Source organism: Mesoplodon bidens (assembly GCF_964165515.1).
Source record: "Mesoplodon bidens genome assembly, chromosome: 6".
Taxonomy (NCBI): domain Eukaryota; kingdom Metazoa; phylum Chordata; class Mammalia; order Artiodactyla; family Ziphiidae; genus Mesoplodon; species Mesoplodon bidens.
Genome location: NC_138162.1, coordinates 76,941,535 through 76,962,148, shown reverse-complemented (window position 1 = coordinate 76,962,148; position 20,614 = coordinate 76,941,535). Strand labels below are relative to the sequence as shown.

Sequence of the window (20,614 nt, the reverse complement as noted above, 5' to 3'; positions counted from 1 at the left end):
TTTCTTGAATGTGTTGTGTACCATGATAGGGTGGTGCCTCAGTGGCCCTAGGGGCCCAGTCTAGGTCTGCCTTCCCGGTTGAGAGAAAGGGAGTCTTGTGACACCACAGCTAAAGAATTAAGCTCCCTGGCTTTGTCAGCAGCAAAAAGGGAGCCCCTTGACTTGGGGTCAAGAAGGGGGCACCCTTCCCACCTCCTGCCACCATGGTAACCATCCGGGTGTCAGGAGCATTTTTCAGATCAGAGCCTGCTTGGGCAACCAGCAGCACAGATAGAGTGTTAGAAAGTCCATTGTTAATGAGCTTTTCTTCCAGGCTTTTCCCCTTTTCCACAGTGTACAAGCAGGTCACCAGTTTCCACACTGACATTTCCCCTATCTTCTCTGCAGGTGAAAAGCATGGCCCAGTATGTACACAACATGGACAAACGGGACAATTTTCGGAGGACTCGTTTTTCCGACCGTTTCAAAGATGACATAACTACTATTGTTAATGTGGTCACCTCGGAGATTGCAGCCCTTTTAGTAAAACCTCAGAGGGTAACTGTGTCATTTTACTCTTTACTTTCTGAAATTTTTTACCTTGGGCATATGTTATTTTCATAATCAAAGAAAAATAAGCATCATCTTAAAACAGTAATTAAAATGTAACTAACATACTGCATAACAACTAAATGCAGTATGTTATACTGGACAGGACCCTGGGGTGGGGCTGGGGACTGCTAGCAAGAAATTACAATATGCCGCATAGCACAGGGAGGTCAGCTCGGTGCTTTGTGACCACCTGGATGGGCGGGATAGGGAGGGTGAGAGGGAGGGAGACGCAAGAGGGAGGAGATATGGGGATATATGTGTATGTATAACTGATTCACTTTGTTATAAAGCAGAAAATAACACACCATTGTAAAGCAATTATATCCAATAAAGATATAAAAAAAAAAGAAATTACAATATGGAATTGCAATAGTTTAAACTGTTGTATCAATGTAGCTACGAGAGATAATATTCTTATTCTTAGGAAATATACCCTGAAGTATTATGAGGTAAATGGACATGATATTTGCAACCTACTCTCAAATGGTTCAGAAAAAAATTTGTATATGCAGGGAGAATGATAAAGCAAATGTAGCAAAATGTCAAGTATTGATGCGTCTAGTTAAAGGAGTTCTTTTTACTATTCTTGCACCTTTTCCTTAAGTTTGAAATTATTTCAAAGTAGAAAGTAAAAAAATATGTAAAATGAAATAAAACAAAATTCTAAAATTTGACGCAGAATTTAAAATTCTATAAAATTTGAAGCAGCAATGATCATTATTAATACCTTTATCATTATGAAGATTTGTATGCTACCATACAAATACTCAGGAGAAGTATTTGTATGGTAGCATACAAGTACTACAGGTAGCATACTTCTCCTGTACTAAGGAGAAGAAATTTCCATTTGGTTATTTCTTATGGCAAACTTTGTGAGAGCAGCAATGGTGTCTCCGTTTTGGCAGGCATGAAAAATGAGGCACAGTGAGGTTGATACATTTTCCAAAAGTCACACAGCTAGCAGCAAAGTCAAGACTGAAGATTCCAAGCCCAGAATATTCAGTTTCTTAAGGAGTGGTCCATGTGGAGGATGCTAAAAGCATGAGGACTTGCCACTCCATGGTAACTGTGGAAACTACCAAGTCTCCATCCATGCCAGTGGCTGGTCAGCTTGGCCTGAATTTGCAAACTGTACATGATAACAAGAGGAAAATATTTTAAAATCATATTTTCAATAGTGTCAGAGCAAATTATAATTCTGAGAATAAAGGACATAAACATGAAAAAGTGAATCCCCAATTGCTCTGAAGTGCTGTGAAAATCCCTCATAAATATGAGCACTGAGAAGTAATACAAACAAAACCATGGCCTCAATTCATGCAAGAGTTTACCATGTATGACTCTGACCTCTCTTGGGCTGAGAATGCTGTCTAATTGGAGAAAAAAAAAAATCCTGGGCTTCCCTGGTGATGCAGTGTTTGAGAGTCTGCCTGCCGATGCAGGGGACATGGGTTCGTGCCCCGGTCCGGGAAGATCCCACATGCTGTGGAGCGGCTGGGCCCATGAGCCATGGCCGCTGAGCCTGCGCCTCTGGAGCCTGTGCTCTGCAATGGGAGAGGCCACAACAGTGAGAGGCCCGTGTACCGCAAAAAAAAAAAAAAATCCTTAAGTAAAAACTGGTTCTTTTATCTTGATTAGATTTTCTGCAACAGTCCTTACAAATTAAGAGTCTATCTCATTGAAGATAGTGAATACATTTCAAGTTACTTTTGCCAAAACAGTAGTTACCAGAATTGAATAAATTATAGTAGAGCAATATAAAGGAATATAAGAAATATGAGAAACCAGAATGTGGGAAAATGTTCATAGTATAATGTTGAATGAATAAATTCAGGACCCTGTTGTAGATAGAGAATGAGCTCAATTATATACAAATAAATATGCACGTAGGAATAAAAGCCTGGAAGGAAATGTATCTAAATATTAACAGTAGATAAGGAATTACTTCATTCAACACTCATGGCATCAATTAAGTTCTAAATTATATTTGCTATACTTTTGCAGGGTTACCTGCTTTGCTCAGTAACTTCCAGAGGGACACTGGCTAAAAACATAGGACCTGCCTCTCCCAACTTTCCCATCAGAGACCTGGGAGTTTATGACCAGGGTTTACCACCAAATGATGTGGGTGTTTGTATGTTTGTTTTTAAGGAAATTGAACAGGCGGAAAAGATCAACATCAGCCTGGCTTTCTTCTTGTATGACCTCCTCTCACTCATGGATCGTGGCTTTGTGTTTAACCTCATCAAACATTATTGCAACCAGGTGAGTGTTCCCTCAGACCCAGCCCTGTTGTTCTGGTTCCTTCCCATCTGATGTGATGCTCATTGCCGCGGCATGTTCTTTTGTTCATTGCCAAGTTAGACAACTTGACTCTTGAACATTCTGGGTTTTGTGGTATATTCTTCAAGTCGTTTGTTTTGTGCCATGGACGTCTGTAGACACACTGGTTTGTGTGGATTCCTGAAGCATTTACAACCCAGCACAGAAGAGCCAACAAGTTAACCTATGGGAATTGAAATTTGTTAGTGATATGAGCTGCTTTCTTCAATTTAACATCTAACAGAAATTACATGACTGTAGCATTCAGTCTTTGACCAGGTACAGAATTGAAAATATGAGGTCTCTTTTCTCATATCAGGGTAATTAATTAAATTGTAGGTGTGAAATTCTGACATTAAAGAACCCTGGTAAAATCAAAGAGACTGAATTTGACCTGGCATGAAGCAAATACTGTCCTCTGGTGTATCTGTAGAGGATTAGTTCCAAGACCCCTCCCCAGCTCCCCCAAGGATACCAAAATTCATGGATGCTCAAGTCCCTTCTATAAAGTAGCATAGTATTTGCAAATAATTTACATACATCCTCCCACATACTTTAAATCTCTGGATTACTTATAATATCAAGTATAATGTAAATGTTATATAACTAGTTGCCAGTACAAATTCAAGGTTTACTTTTTGGAAATTTCTGGAATTTTTTTTTCTGAATAGTTTTCAATTCTCAGTTGGTTGTACCCATGGATACAGAAACTGTGGATACAGAGGGCCGACCGTATTTTATAATCCAGGAGCATCTTCTCAGTGCCCCAGATTTTTCAAATGGAATTCTTCTTTTGTTCTCTATCCTCCTCAAACTATCCCAACAATAGAAATGTAAGTAGCAGCTATTATTGCTGCTGCTCCTTTCCTTCCATATTCCTACTTTAGGACCACCACTACTATCCTTGCCACTAACATCACTACCCGCCACCACTGTCTTCACTGCCACCAGTATCACCACCCACCACCTCCACCATCACCATCACTGTCACCACCCCTGGTTTCTTCCACCCCCGGACAAAGCACTGTGTTAAGCACTTTATAGAAATTGTATCATTTGATCCTTGCAAGGTGTCATTGTCAACATTTTGCAGATTATAAGGCTGAAATTTAGAGGAGTTATGTAACTTCTCCAGGGAAGAAAGAGCCATGGCTACCTAACTCGAGGTACAGTAGGTTAATTACTCTGTACCTTAGATAAGTCATTACATTTCTATGGGTCTCATTTCCTCATCTGTAAAATAAAAGGATCTCCCCTTCCCAGTAAAAAGACCATGACTATTCTAAAGAGACACCTAATACGGAAGATCACTTATAAAAAGCGAATCCTAAGGAAACATCAGAAGTCTCAGAGCACCAACATCTGGTGCAGCCTGACCTCCTGACCCTGCATTGATCTTCTGTCCCTATCCCACCAGATTGGAGTGGTGGAGGAATGTGCCATTTCTCTTTGCCATCCCTCTCAGGTGTTTAGGATGGCAGGTCGCTGGATGAATTGCAAATGTAAATTAATATGTTTTTCAAAACTTGAAGTTGAATATATGGAAAAGAGATACTGGAACACCACTATAAGCCCAGGATTAGCCTCTGTTAAAGAAAAAATTTATGCATGACACGTGGTAAACTGTAAGGCAGACTTTATTCAGGACCATCGTGATAGGTGCAGGGACCACTGCACCACAGTTTTTCAGTAGGGGAGAGAGATTGTGTTCAACTCTGAATACAACAGGAAAAATGCCAATTTATAGCCAAGGAGCAGGGTAGGAATAGTCAGTGGATGAAAAATTACTAAGAGGAAACATCAGGGGTAAAGGAAGAATTCTGGCCAAACTAACCTAACAGGATTTTGCTGAAGGCAGGCCAGGTGATCATATACCACCTGGGGGATGGTGAGGGATGAGGAATTTGGTCAGATCCCAAGAGTGATCAGATATCAAGGGTGAGGGATTCTGGCTAAACTGATTTAGCAAGATCCTTGTGAAAACTGGGCCACTGAGGCTACTGCTTTGGGTCCTGACCTTTGCAAAGGATGTTTTGGGAACGGCACTTTACTCTTTCCTAAACATTGCTAAAATTATTTTTGAAATTTCCGTCTTCATGGAAGTTTCAAGGGACCTATGAAAGATGGCCACAATGTGGTCTTCTTTCAAATGCAAATATCTTTGCTTTCTTAGAAAATATAAACAGACCAGTCACAAGCACTGAAATTGAAACTGTGATTAGAAATCTTCCAACAAACAACAGCCCAGGACCAGATGGCTTTACAGGCAAATTCTATCAAACATTTAGAGAAGAACTAACACCGCTCCTTCTCAAACTCTTCCAAAATATAGCAGAGAGAGGAACACTCCCAAACTCATTCTACGAGGCTACCATCACCCTGATACCAAAACCAGACAGAGATGTCACAAAAAAAGAAAACTACAGACCAATATAACTGATGAACATAGATGCAAAAATCCTCAACAAAATTCTAGCAAACAATCCAGCACCACATTAGAAGGATCATACACCATGATCAAGTGGGGTTTATCCCAGGAATGCAAGGATTCTTCAATATATGCAAATCAATCAATGTGATACACCATATTAACAAACTGAAGACTAAAAACCATATGTTCATCTCAATAGATGCAGAAAAAGCTTTTGACAAAATTCAACACCCATTTATGATAAAAACCCTCCAGAAAGTAGGAATAGAAGGAACTTACCTCAACATAATAAAGGCCATGTATGACAAACCCACAGCCAACATCATTCTCAATGGTGAAAAACTGAAACCATTTCCTCTAAGATCAGGAACAAGACAAGGGTGCCCACTCTCACCACTATTATTCAACATAGTTTTGGATGTTTTAGCCATGGCAATCAGAGAAGAAAAAGAAATAAAAGGAATCCAAATTGGAAAAGAAGAAGTAAAACTGTCACTGTTTGCAGATGACATGATACTATACATAGAGAATCCTAAAGATGCTACAAGAAAACTACTAGAGCTAATCAATGAATTTGGTAAAGTAGCCCAGAAGTCTCTTGCATTCCTATACACTAATGATGAAAAATCTGAAAGTGAAATTAAGGAAACACTCCCATTTACCATAGCAACAAAATGAATAACACACCTAGGAATAAACCTACCTAAGGAGACAAAAGACCTGTATGCAGAAAACTATAAGACACTGATGAAAGAAATTATAGATGATACAAACAGATGGAGAGATATACCATGTTCTTGGATTGGAAGAATCAACATTGGGAAAATGACTATACTGCCCAAAGTAATCTACAGATTCAGTGCAATCCCTCTCAAACTACCAATGGCATTTTTCACAGAACTAGAACAAAAAAATTTCACAATTTGTATGGAAACACAAAAGACCCTGAATAGCCAAAGCAATCTTGAGAAAGGAAAATGGAACTGTGGGAATCAGGCTCTCTGACTTCAGACTATACTACAAAGATACAGTCATCAAGACAGTATGGTACTGGCACAGAAACAGAAATATAGATCAATGGATAGAAACAGGATAGAAAGCCCAGAGATAAACCCATATACATATGATCACGTTATCTTTGATAAAGGAGGCAAGAATATACAATGGAGAAAAGACAGCCTCTTCAATAAGTGGTGCTGGAAAAACTGGACAGCTACATGTAAAAGAATAAAATTAGAGCATTCTTTAACACCATACACAAAAATAAACTCGAAATGGATTAAAGATGTAAATGTAAGGCCAGACACTATAAAACTCTTAGAGAAAAGCATAGACAGAACACTCTATGACATAAAGCACAGCAAGATCCTTTTAGACCCACCTCCTAGAGAAATGGAAGTAAAAACAAAAATAAACAAATAGGACCTAATGAAAGTTAAAAGCTTTTGCACAGTAAAGGAAACCATAAACAAGACAAAAAGACAACCCTCAGAATGGGAGAAAATATTTGCAAATGAAGCAACTGACAAAGGATTAATCTCCAAAATATACAAGCAGCTTATGCAGCTCAATATCAAAAAAACAAACAACCCAATCCAGAAATCGGCAGAAGACCTAAATAGACATTTCTCCAAAGCAGATATATAGATTGCCCACAAACACATGAAAGGATGCTCAACATCACTAGTCATTTGAGAAATGCAAATCAAAACTACAGTGAGGTATCACCTCACACCGGTCAGAATGACCATCATCAAAAAATCTACAAACAGGGGCTTCCCTGGTGGCGCAGTGGTTGAGAATCTGCCTGCCAATGCAGGGGACAGGGGTTCGAGCCCTGGTCTGGGAAGATCCCACATGCCGCGGAGCAACTAGCCCCATGAGCCACAAATACTGAGCCTGCGCGTCTGGAGCCTGTGCTCCGCAACGAGAGGCCGCGATAGTGAGAGGCCCGCGCACCGCGATGAGGAGTGGCCCCCACTTGCCGCAACTGGAGAAAGCCCTCACACAGAAACGAAGAGCCAACACAGCCATAAATAAATAAGTAAATAAATAAATAAATAAAAATTAAAAAAAAATCTACAAACAATAAATGCTGGAGAGGGTGTGGAGAAAAGGGAACCCTCTTGCACTGTTGGTGGGAGTGTAAATTGATACAGCCACTATGGAGAACAGTATGGAGGTTCCTCAAAAAACTAAAAATAGAACTACCATATGACCCAGCAATCCCACTACTGGCAATATACCCTGAGAAAACCATAGTTCAAAAAGATACATGTACCACAATGTTCACTGCAGCTCTGTTTACAATAGCCAGGACATGGAAGCAACCTAAGTGTCCATCGACAGATGAATGGATAAAGAAGATGTGACACATATATACAATGGAATATTACTCAGCCATAAAAAGAAAGGAAATTGAGTTATTTGTAGTGAGGTGGATGGACCTAGAGTCTGTCATAGAGAGTGAAGTAAGTCAGAAAGAGAAAAACAAATACTGTATGCTAACACATATATATGGAAACTAAAAAAAAAAAGGGTTCTGAAGAACCTAGGAGCAGGACAGAATAAAGACGCAGACATAGAGAATGGACTTGAGGACACGGGGAGGGGGAAGGGTAAGCTGGGACGACGTGAGAGAGTGGCATGGACATATATACACTACCAAATGTAAAATAGATAGCTAGTGGGAAGCAGCCACATAGCCCAGGGAGATCAGCTCAGTGCTTTGTGTCCACCTAGAGGGGTGGGATAGGGAGGGTGGGAGGGAGATACAAGAGGGAGGAGATATGGGGATGTATGTATATGTATAGCTGACTCACTTCGTTATACAGCAGAAACTAACACACCATTATAAAGCAATTATACTCCAATAAAGATGTTTTTAAAAAAGTAATTTAAATAAAAGATCTAAAACAGGCTTATGCAAATGTTAAAAAAAAAAAATCTTGTGCTTTCAAATTCTATTAGCTGGCTTGACCCAACAACTTTGTGAGTGGCCATTAAGTGATGGGCATAAGACCAAGTTCTAATCAGTTCAATTTGCTGGTGTCCCCATTGGTCCAAAATCAGCCAGTAATGCACATTGACAAGCGTACGGGTTCTGGTAAATGTTTTTACACAGAAGTCGTATATTCTGTTTTTTCTATAATACATAATGGTATTCATTTGTTTCCAGTAACTGTCTAACTATAGATTCTATAGGCAAAATGCCATAACACAATGGCTTTTCCTAAAATGGCTGAAAACATGTGCTCATTTAAATTGTATAGTTTATAAAACTGCTCTTAAAGTGCATGAAGAGGAAGCATGGGCATGTGTAAGGATGAGATCCTTGGTTTCCTGTGCTGCGGCAGCAGAGTATTTATAATGATATATTGAGAGGTAGAAGGTCCATCAAGACCCTCCTTTCCTTACTTTGCCTTAAGAGAAGCTGTCTCTGAGTCACAGCCCATAGAGTCTCGGTCCTTCAATTGTCAACCTACCTGAGGGAAGCAAGAGATCTCTTCCAGACTATCACCTTTGCCAGCTTTTCATTGCTTATTTCAGGGTTGGTTTGTTTAAGGGAAGATTTTTCCTGGAAACTCTTCCAGCTTTCTCTTTCTTTCTCCTCCACTTCCTCCTCTCCCAGTCTGGGGCAAACTCCTTGGCTGTTATGCAGGGACTACATGCTTTTCTAAGTAATTTGATGCCTTCATCTAGGGCACTGGTTTGAGAACTTCCCAGGGGAACCTTTAATTAGAAACCACAAAAGAACACTTGTGGCATTGAAGTCATCCAGTCCTATTCCATTAATTTTGTGTGGCCCCATGTAGGGTCAACTCCTTTCATTTAGTTTCTCAGACACAGTGGGATTTTTGTGAAATTATATTGTATTACACTGAAGACATACCTCCAGATTATTTTTAACACAGGCTTGCCATGGTATTAGAGATTTGACAAGGGTGGGAGTCGCAGTAAGCATCCTCATTTCAGATAGCTGTTAGACTAGAATAATTAAAGGGAACAGTAATGGATGAAAATTTACTGGGCCTCCCGGTAATGCAGACTTTGCCATCTGTTGCCCTGTCCCATTTGTTTTTATTCGATTGATTGCCTTAATCTGGGGAGAAAGGATATTTTTGTGTCTGTCAACCTCAACTCCATTCACCTTAAACACCTCTTTTCTCTTCTCATTTTTCTTCCCAGCTGTCAGCCAAGCTCAACAACCTTCCAATGCTCATTTCCATGAGGCTAGAGTTCCTGAGAATTCTCTGCAGCCACGAACATTACCTCAATCTGAACCTCTTCTTTATGAATACTGATACTGCTCCAGCATCTCCCTGTCCCTCCATATCTTCCCAGGTAATCGGCTAACTGAAAAAATTGTTTAAGCTATTTCATTGAAATAGCTTAGCTTAGTCATTTATTCCTGTAAAGATTGGTCTTCTTAATTAGAAGAAAAATTGAGCTATTCAAGCCAGATCAATTGATCCAGATACACACAAGTATGCTACCCATAGTTGTGCCATCTAACTAATCATTTACAAGCTATGTGATTGTTTTCTTCCTAGGTCCAAGGATCCCTGCTGAGGCCAAGTAGAGCAAGGAGTCCCTATGCACTATGAAAAATATGTAATTCATAGAAAAGTCACAGATCTTCCTTTGTCTGACAGGCATCTTTCCACTCTAGCTTGACAGTCTCCTTTGCTCACTTCCCTTTTCCTAAACCTCAACACCATAAAATTTAAGAAATGGCAGCTTCCTTTATATTGATTCCCAAATGATCTAGTAGTGGTTTTTAACATGGATATTATATCTTTGAACGATCCTAGAACTTTCTGCTGATTGTGCTTTAGAATGGAATTCAGCACAAGGTGATTCCTCCTTGGATCATATTCCAGAAAATTTAGCTCTTGAAACACTAAAAAGATCTCATTGTAAACTAATCAAGTGTTCTGTTTTATAGAGAGTGTATTTCTAACAAGTTTTTTTCTTCATCAGCCCAGAAGAGTAACACTTGTATTAAAATTTAGAGATGAGGCTTTGACTGACATGGCCAATCTTTTTTTGTAGAACAATATTTTGCAGGTTAAGTTTGGTGGGCCCCAGATTCTACAGGATGTTAAGAGGTATTATGCAAATACAGAATTCCAAAGACAAATCCATTTTGAAAACCCCGTGTTAACAGGTTTCTTTGCAGTAGGCCATCCAAGAGTCTCTAACTTGTTCATATAAATTATAAATGCCTATGGGATGGGAGAGGAAATGGGAGGCTGCGTATGATAAGCAGTGATTCCCAATATGACTGGACTCTGGAAATCTTTTTTTTTCCTCCATTGATGATTCGGGGGACTAGTGTCCTCTAGAAAAACTTTAAAGGAATGCTGTTTAATAGTCACATTCCATTTATAGGGAACAAATCAGTAGCTCAGAGCAGCAGGCAAGATTTCTTCTTCTTAGGTTTTCTTTCTGATGCATATTCCTTGAATACTAGCCCAAAGGAGAAGGCTTGTCTTAATAATTTTTTAAAACTCTTAGCTATTCATGCCAAATGACATGATCAAGATGTGCACTGCATGACCATCTTCCTGTGAACTGGGAAAGAGCTGACTGACAAGCAGCTGTTCCAGACGTGCCAGCTCTGCCCTGGGTCCTCTCCCACATTCCCCTTCTGACTGCCCCAGCCTCACCAAACTGGAAAGGCTTTCCAGAGACATTTTGGATTCTCCTAGTGACATATAAAGTATGCCCCCAAGATAAGAACACAGGAATTGCCTAGGACTGGTCAATCTGACACTTCTCTGCCTGACGCTGCTTCTGGTTTCCAGGCCAGCAAAATTCAGAGAATGTATGTAAGCCATATTCAGAAGTGTAACAGGAGCCTTAAATAAAGGGGGCAGTTTGTTACAGAGGAATCACCTGCTCACAGCCATAGCACTGGAAAGAGTCCCCATTTCCCTGTCCAAATGTGATCCTAAGATTTTAATCCTCTTTGCTGGGAAAGCAGAGTGAACGCCCTAAGTCTCAGTTTCTTCATCTGTCACACGGGGACACAAGTGGTACCTGCTTCACTGCATCGTGCCTACAGAGCCTGGCCATAGCATGTGCTCAATAAATACTAGCCATCATGATTTTAATTCCAGTTCTTGTCACTCATAGAACTGCTCCTTGCATTTCTGTAGAACTCCAGCTCCTGCTCCAGTTTCCAGGACCAGAAGATTGCCAGCATGTTTGATCTGACACCAGAGTACCGCCAGCAGCACTTCCTCGCTGGGCTTCTCTTTACCGAGCTGGCCGCCGCCCTGGATGCCGAAGGGGAAGGGTATGTTTCAGACATTTATAATGGAACACAAAGAAAAAAAAAAAAAGGTGCTCCTTACTGAAGTTTGCAGTTCAGCCTCTCTTGCTTGGCGAAAATCTCTGCCATTCACCAGTTCCAAAGAGTAGAAGCAGCCACGTTTAGAGAAAATGCTGCTATAGGAATGTGGAAAGGCATGGGGTAGGGAGAGAAACCATAAAATAGCTCTTTTCAACCTCCTATCCTTTGAGAGGAAGTTTCCAATTCTACTAGGTTTCCCAGGGATGCTTGATTCGTGAGCTCCTTAGAAGCAGTGCATGCCTTGGGTGATGTGTGCACACAGCAGCCAGGTGCCATTTGGATCAGTGCTAACAAAGGAAGTGGCCACTGATGAGAAGGTAGTTGCCCCGTGTCCAGATTAGGTTTCTTGCAAAAAGACCTTCCCAGTCTAAGAGAGATGCCACGGGTCCAGGGCTTACACATTCTTCCACTACTTATAAACCTGATGACCTATAGGCACGTGGCAATATCTGGACTTAAAGTCAGTGAACTGGGACTTCTGTTCTTTCCTTCTTTTCCTCTGCTCCATAAGCCCAAAGGATCAGACCTGACTGGACAGAAGCAGACAATGCCTTCCACAATACTACACATTCCATTCAGCAATTACTGAATGCCTACCATGGGGCAGACATAGTTGAGTGTTGGAATATATCAGAGATATTTCAATGCACGAAACAGACAAAATCCCCTGCCCCCAGAGAGCTCACCATTCAGGGGCTCAAATCCGAGGAGCCTTAGGATTGGAAAATAATTTAGGTTCAGCCCTTTTGGTGTTCACCTGAGGCCCACAGAATTGAAGGAACTTGCCAAAAGTTACATAGCAGAGCCAAGTCTAGAGCCATGGTCTTGAGAGTCCCTCCTCAGGGCCCACCCTCCTATACCACATCATCTCCCTGCCTGGGAACCTACTCCTACAATGCCTACATTCTTCCTTCCTCTGCTAAAGAAGTTTCTGGAATAGAGTACGCTGACTAATGGCAGCATGGCTGTATGTTATAGATTCTTGTCTAATTGGAAATTCTCAAGTTCTCTCGAAGTGCTTATAATTTTGTGACAAAAACAGGACATCCTTGTATGAAACAATTACAGGAGCACAAGATAGTGTAACTTCAATAACAAATGTGTCCTAAGCGCTTTGCCTATACTGATATTGCCTAAGTGAATGTAGGTCTCTGTCGCCCAGCAGGTCATTGTGGGAAGTCTGATGTTCTTAGCTCTGAATTCTGCCTCCTTCCAGAAATTCAGGTGCCAAGTGTATCCTTACAGAGCTTCATTTTCCAAGGCTTCAATTTCTTAGTCTTCTCTCAACCCTAACTAAACTCCTCTCAATTTTCACAATAGAACTTTCTACTCTGTAGCTAACATAAATTTCCACAGCAACACAAAGTGCCCTGACAAATATGCTGAAAGGCACTGAGAAGGAGGCTTATGCACAAAGAAAATTGCCTTCATACATGCACACACACACACACACACACACACATGCTTTGTCTTAATTGTCCTTTAATAGCACTGATTTACGTGATTTCTAAAAGTGCTCTTTAGTATTTACATAAACGGTAGTTTCTATTTTCCATTTCTCTTCTAGTGAAATGTCTAAGGAAACAGCCTTTACATCTGTTTTGATTCCTCCTAAAATTGTTGCTGTTATTTTAAATACTAGCAACAGAGTAGAGTATGTTCAGAAGCCATGATGTGATTATGTTCAATCAGGTAGGGACATTCTTCACATGTGTACACACACAAATACACACAAGGTACCTTTTCTACCCCCCAGAGGAAACTAATTAAGAGTGTCACTCCTTTGGCAACACAGGAATCCCTGATCGCGGTGTTGTCAGTTACTCTCCTGGAGAGTCATTAAAAATGCCACCACAGACTTTACCCTGTGGGTGAAAATCTCAGAAACATCTTATCCTTTGACAATATTTCCTTTTGATCAGTACTTCCTTTTGCTGCCAATGTAATTAGTAGACTCACCAACACCTTCCCATATGAGGCGCAAGGCCAGTGGGACACATTTCAATACCTGAACTCCTGAAAAGGAGCCACAGGTCTAGTTTCTAATGGATCTCTCTGGAACCCCCCTTACCTGGGGGTATCCACAAACATCCACATATCATTAAATCCATAGTGGTTTTCAAGAATGTGGAAATTATCTAGCATCTTTGTGTTACGCTACCAAATGTTTAAAGAATTAATTCCAATCCTTCACACACTCTTCCAAAAAAATAGAAGAGGAGAGAATACGTCCCAGCTCATCCTATAAAACCAGCATTACTCTGATGGCAAAAGCAGACAAAGACATCAGGAGAGAACTGCAGACAAATACGAATATTGATATAAACATCCTCAAAAAATACTGGCAGACTGCACCCAACAACATATAAAAAGGATTGTACACCATGGCTAGGTAGGATTTATCCCAGGAATGCAAGATTGGTTTAGCATCTGAAAATCAGTTGATGCAATACATTATATGAAGAGAATAAAGGATAAAACCCACTCAGTCATCTCAGTAGGTGAATAAATACTGAGTGAAGTAAGTCAGACAGAGAAAGAGAAATATCGTATGATATCGCTTATATGCAAAATCTAAAAAGAAATGATACAAATGAACTTATTTACAAAACAGAAACAGACTCCCAGACTTAGAGAACCAACTTGTGGTTACTAGGGGGGAAGGGTGGGGGGAAGGGATAGCTGGGGAGTTTGGGATTGACATGTACACACTGCTCTACTTAAAATGGATAACCAACAAGGACCTACTATATAGCACAGGGAACGCTGCTCAATATTATGTAACACCCTAAATGGGAAAAGAATTTGAAAAAGAATAGATACATGTATAAGTATAACTGAATCACTTTGCTGTACACCTGAAACTAACACAACATTGTTAATCAAATATACTCCAATATAAAATAAAAAGTTTGAAAAGAAACATTTGACAAAATCCATTAACTCTTCCTGAAAAAAGACACTTCACACACCCTTTAGGAATATATGAGAATTTCCCCAACCTGATAAAGGCATCTGTGAAAAACCCACAGCTAACATCATACTTATTGGTGAAAAACTGAATACTTTCCTTCTAAGGTCAGGAGCAAGACAAGAATGTCCACTCTTGCTTCTTCTATTCAACATTGTACTGGAAGTTCTACTCAGAGAAGTTAGACAAAAAAATGAAATAAAAGGCATCCATATCAGAAAGGAAGAAGTAAAGCTATCTCTATTCACAGATGACATGATTTGTTTATAGAAAATCCTAAAGAACCCACTAAAAGAACTATTAAAGGTAATAAGTGACTCACGGACTTAGAGAATGAACTTATGGTTACCAGGGGGAAGGGTGGGAGGGAGGGATAGATTGGGAGTTTGGGATTGACATGTACATACTGCTATATTTAAAATAACCAACAAGGACCTACTGTTAAAAAAAAAAAAGTAATAAGTGAGTTCAGCAAGGTTGCAGGGTATAAGATCAGTATACAAAAACTAACTGTATTTCTATACTCCTGAAATGAACAATATGAAATTTAAAAAAAAATCCACTTAAAGTAGCATCAAAAGAGTAAAATTCTGCGGGCTTCCCTGGTGGCGCAGTGGTTGAGAGTCCGCCTGCCGATGCAGGGGACACGGGTTCGTGCCCCGGTCCGGGAGGATCCCACATGCCACGGAGCGCCTAGGCCCGTGAGCCATGGCCGCTGAGCCTGTGCGTCCGGAGCCTGCGCTCCGCAAGGGGAGAGGCCACAACAGTGAGAGGCCTGCGTAACGCAAAAAAAAAAAAAAAAAAAAAAAAAGAGTAAAATTCTTAGGAATAAATTTAACAAAAGAAGTACAAGACTTGTACACTGAAAACAACAAAACACTTTAGAAAGAAATAGAGAGATCTAAATAAATTGAGAGGCATGACGTATTCATGGAGCAGAAAATTTAATATTGTTAAGATGGCAATACTCCCTAAATTGATCTACAAATTCAGTGCAATTCCTCTCAACATTCCAGCTGGCCCTACAGAAATTGACAGGCTGATACTAAAATTCATGTGGAAATTCGAGGGACTCCAATATAGCCAAAACAATCTTGCAAAAGAAGAACAAAATTGGAGGACTCACACGTCTCAATTTCAAAACTTACTACAAAGCAAAAGTAGTCAAGACTGTGTGGTTCTGACATAAAGATAGATCTATGTAAATTAATGAAATTGAATTGAGTCTATAATTGAATCCTTACATTTATAGTCAACTGATTTTTCAACAAGGGTGTGAAAAAAATCAATGGCGAAAAAATAGTGTTTTCAACAAATGATTCTGGGAAAACTGGATATCCACATCCAAAAGAATGAAGTTGGACCCCTATCTCACACCATATACAAAAGTTAACTCAAAATGAATAAAAGACCTAATGGTAAGTGTTAAAACTATAAAACTCTTAGATGAAATCTTAAGGGTAATCTTCGTGAAATTTGATTAGGCAGTAGTTTCTTAGATCTGACATAAAAAATACACCCAGCAAAAGACATAAGTTAGACTTCATTAAAATGTAAACTTCTATGCTTTATAGGACATCATTAAGAAAGTGAAAAGACACCAAACAGAATGGGAGAAAATATTTGCAAATCATAGATCTAATAAGGGATTTGTATCTAAAATATATTTTTAAAATCTTACAACTCAATAATAAAAGAACAAATAACTCAGTTTTTTTAAGGGCAAAGGATCAGAATAGACATTTCTCCAACGAAGCTGTGACCAATAAGTACATGAAAAGGTTTTCAACATAATTAGCCATCAGGGAAATGTATATCAAAACTAGTTAAATACCCCTTCTGTCTTAGTTCCTTTAGACTGCTATAACAAAAATATCATAGAATATTTTTAGAATAGGTGGCTTATAAACCACTGAAATTTATTTCTCACAGTTCTGGAGGCTGGGAAGTTCAAGATCAAGGAGCTGGCAGATTCAGTGTCTTGTGAGGACCCACTCCCTAGTTCACAGATGGCCATCTTCTTGCTGTGTCACCCCCATGGCAGAAGGGGGCAAGGGAGCTCTCTGGGGTCTCTTTTATAAAGGCACTAATCTCATTCATGAGGGCTCTGCTGTCATGACCTAAAGCCCTCCCAAAGGCCCCACCTCCAAACACCATCACATTAGGGCTTAAGTTTCAACATATGAATTTGGGAGGCAGGTCACAAACATTCAGTTCCTAGCACCTTCATACCCACTAGGATGGTTGTAATACAAAAGATAGATAATAACAAGTGTTGGCAAAGAGAAAATAGAACCTTCATATACTGCTAGTGGCAATGTAAAGTGATGTAGCCACTGTTGAGAACAGTTTGGTGGTTCCTCTAAAGGTTAAATATAGAGTTACCAGATGATCCAGTAATTCCACCCTCAGGTAGATACCCAAGAGAAATAAAAAACCTATAACCACACAAAAACTTATACACAAATATTCATAGCAGCATTCATAATTCATAATAGCCAAAAAATAGAAACAACCCAAATATCCATCAATTGATGAATGCATAAATAAAATGTGATCTGACTATGCAATGGAATATTATTCAACAATAAAAAGGAATGAAGTACTGATTCTACAACATGATGAACTTTAAACATCATGCTAACAGCAGAGCCAGGACTAGAACACAGGCAGTTTGTCTCTGGATTCTGTATGCCTCTACCCTACTTTGCTTGGTTTTCATGTCATCACCCCATCGTTTAGGAGCATTCTGGTCAACCTCGCTTCACTATAACCTTTCGCTTTTTGTGTGGTGCCAATAGGATCAGCAAAGTGCAAAGGAAAGCTGTCAGTGCCATCCACAGCCTGCTCAGTTCTCACGACCTGGACCCGCGTTGTGTCAAACCAGAGGTGAAGGTCAAAGTTGCTGCCCTCTACCTGCCTTTGGTTGGTATCATTTTGGATGCTTTGCCTCAGCTCTGTGACTTTACAGGTAACAATGCCTTCTGTTTCCTTCTTTAGATTGATGGGAGCTCTTGCCAAATGCCCCACTAAAATGAGGTTTCTGTTACTAGCTCCAGTGTTGATATGCTTGTGTGAGCAATTCCCAGCACCGGTGCTCTCCAGACTTTTTTTTAACATAGGCCCCAATAAGTGTATTTTTTTTAAGGCACATAGACCTGTATATGTTTTTCATTTAGAAATTGTTTGTTTATTAATTCACTCATTGGTCTGCTGGTATATGATGAACATTATAGACCATACACCACAAAGGATAAGATAATAACAGAATTATTTCTTCTGGAGATCCGTGCTCTAACGCCTTGAAATAAAGTTGTTCCTTCTCTTTTTTTTTTCTTTTATGAGCTTTTAAGGAAGGAAGCAGGCTCAAATGAGTCTAAACACTTGTAGTACGAAAAAAAAAAAAAAAAAGCATGGTGTCTGACACTCTTAGGAGATTCTGCCACGGCAGAGGAATTTTGCCTTTGTCACTAAGAGGCTCATTCTAAGGTTGAAAGTCAGTATCTCCCACTTGGCCACAAGAGGAAAGGAGAGATTGTCTGAGAGGCCTTTGTGTACCTCCTGGGTTTATTTGCATGTTACTGTGTGGATTAGGGAATGTAGACAAACAAAACTACCCTCTCCCAAAAAAGAGTATCTTACCTGAGACCTGAGAAAGACAAGCCAATCTGCCTACCCTCCCCACAACACACACAATTCTGACCACTTCAGAGTGGTTCTTGCTTTTTCCTCAGCAAAGGGAAGTTCTTAAAAATTACCTTGCTTGTTCTCTCAACTGAGGAAGGATCCCAAGGAATGCTTATTGAGCCCAGCATCCTTGGAAGCAATCATGCTCGGAATCTTAGCACCATCCATGTTTTCTTGCTTCCTCCAAATGCAAAGTGTCCTATGTGACTAAATTATTTCTAAAATCCTTGTGGTGACCATTTTTTAGCTCATAAAATGAGGAAAAAATGGGCAGGGAAATTACAGAAGCAAGCTCGGCACACGAGATGAGCTGGCTGCAGGGTGAGGTGCATGGAGCTTTCTGTAGCAGTGCCTGACTGGAGGGCAAATGGAGAGCAGAGTTGTCTTCAAGATTTAAAGATGCAGTTCAGAGCATGGCAGGTGACTTGCAGACCATTTCTAGGATTTTGCCTGGACCTTTCAAGAAAGTTTCACTTGAAGACCTGTGATTTGTTTGTTCCCAAAGCAGGGAATCACATACGCCTGCATTATCCTAAGCTTCCTTGTTGATTAGAATTTTCCAGATCAGTGACTTGGGATCAAAACTTTTCAGCACTTGGTCTTTGAGCCTTTTAAGTCTCAATGGTTTCTTTACGTATGCAGTGAACTTTATAGTCATGATGTAGCCGACAAGCGGGAAAACAGTATAAGTATTCTACTATTGGAGGTAATGTAGTGCATCTGTTACATATGAAATCTTTTGATTGATAAACTAATAAGAATATAGTATATTTTTTAAAAAAGATACAACTGAATTCAAATTCCAGCCTGTTTATTACTATATATGACCTTTGGAAAGTTCCTCAGCCTTTTAATGCCTTCCCTTCCATTCCTCGGCTGTAAAAATGTGATAACAATGCCTATATCTTAGGGTTGTGATAAAGATGAAATGAGAGAACTTCTATAAAAGCATTTTGGCAGCAAATGTTTCTAGCCTCTCCTCTCCTTGTCTTGTAACCATGACCCTATGCACATTTAGGGGAAATGAGAACGTATCCTCAAATTAATCCTGATAAAGTTATCAGGTCTTGAATAATTGCCACATGCTCTTCATTTCACCATTGGTTTAAAAACTCAACTGACTTAAAAACAATAGTGAATTATTATTTTTAAAAATTGAGTTCTGCTTTTATAAGTTTGGCAGGTGAAAATACTGTTGACACTGTAGTTTTTATGAAAAATTGAAAGTCAAAATACTATAATGTTGACAGGTCTAATAAAATTACAAGTTTTTAATGGATCAGTCATACGTGTTTTAACACACTTTTCTCAGAACTGCTTAAACAAATATTAATACTTTCTGTGTGTATGATTCATAATGGTCTTAAAACGAGCCTTTTAATTGGTGGGTCCTTATTTTGTTTGCATGCATCTAGACCTATGTATAAATATAGATACATCTATATTACATTGATACAATAAATTAACATTTATTTCAAATATTCAAAATTTAATAAATTATTGCTGAAATTGTGATAATAGCTTGTTATTTTGTAAGGTACTGTTTAATTCTGTAATTATAGGTTCCTTTCTATTTTGTCATTATTTGAAATATATGAATGAAGTAAAAATATCATATTATAGAAAAGTGTTATGAAAGCTTTGAAATTTTTTTTCACAGTTTGAAAAATTAACTTCCAGCCTAATCTTGTGCTGGACATGTTCTCTCTTTTATTAGACTGCCTACTTTTTCCTATAGATGCTAAACAGGAATAAATAGATGCTATTTTCCTATAGCAGATAAATAATGCTAAATTTCAGGTTTAAAATTACTGTGCTGACCTTAGTAACTAAGTATCAGTCACACATGGGGCAGTGGGTAGGGAACATAGGGTAATACCATCTTTAGCTTGATGGCAAGAAAGATTTTTTAAGACTTTATTTTTTAGAGCAGTTTTGGGTTTATAGCAAAATTGAGAGGAAGGTACAGAGGTTTCCCATACACCCCCTGCCTGCACACATGCACAGCCTCCCCATTATCAGCAGCCCCCTCCAGAGGGGGGTGCATTTGTTACAATAGATAAACCTACATTTGAGACATCATAATCACCCAAAATTCATAATTTACATTAGGTTTCACTCTTGGTGCTGTACATTCTGAGGGTTTGGACAAACGTATAGTGATATGTATCCAGCATTGTAGTATCATACAAATTAGTTTCTCTGCCCTAAAATTCTGCTGTGCTCTGCCTATTCATCCCTCCCTTCCCCC

The 20,614-nt window shown here is 39.4% G+C and overlaps 1 protein-coding gene across 1 annotated transcript in view; it reads left to right on the top strand.

The window, feature by feature from the left end:
* Positions 1-20,614, top strand: part of DOCK8 (dedicator of cytokinesis 8) — a 226,762-nt gene that overhangs the window by 159,506 nt on the left and 46,642 nt on the right. Inside the window, exons 25-29 of the mRNA XM_081236682.1 lie at positions 388-537; positions 2,743-2,856; positions 9,533-9,688; positions 11,509-11,648; positions 17,478-17,647. Coding sequence (XP_081092808.1) covers positions 388-537; positions 2,743-2,856; positions 9,533-9,688; positions 11,509-11,648; positions 17,478-17,647 — 730 coding nt within the window. The remainder of the gene's footprint in view (positions 1-387; positions 538-2,742; positions 2,857-9,532; positions 9,689-11,508; positions 11,649-17,477; positions 17,648-20,614) is intronic.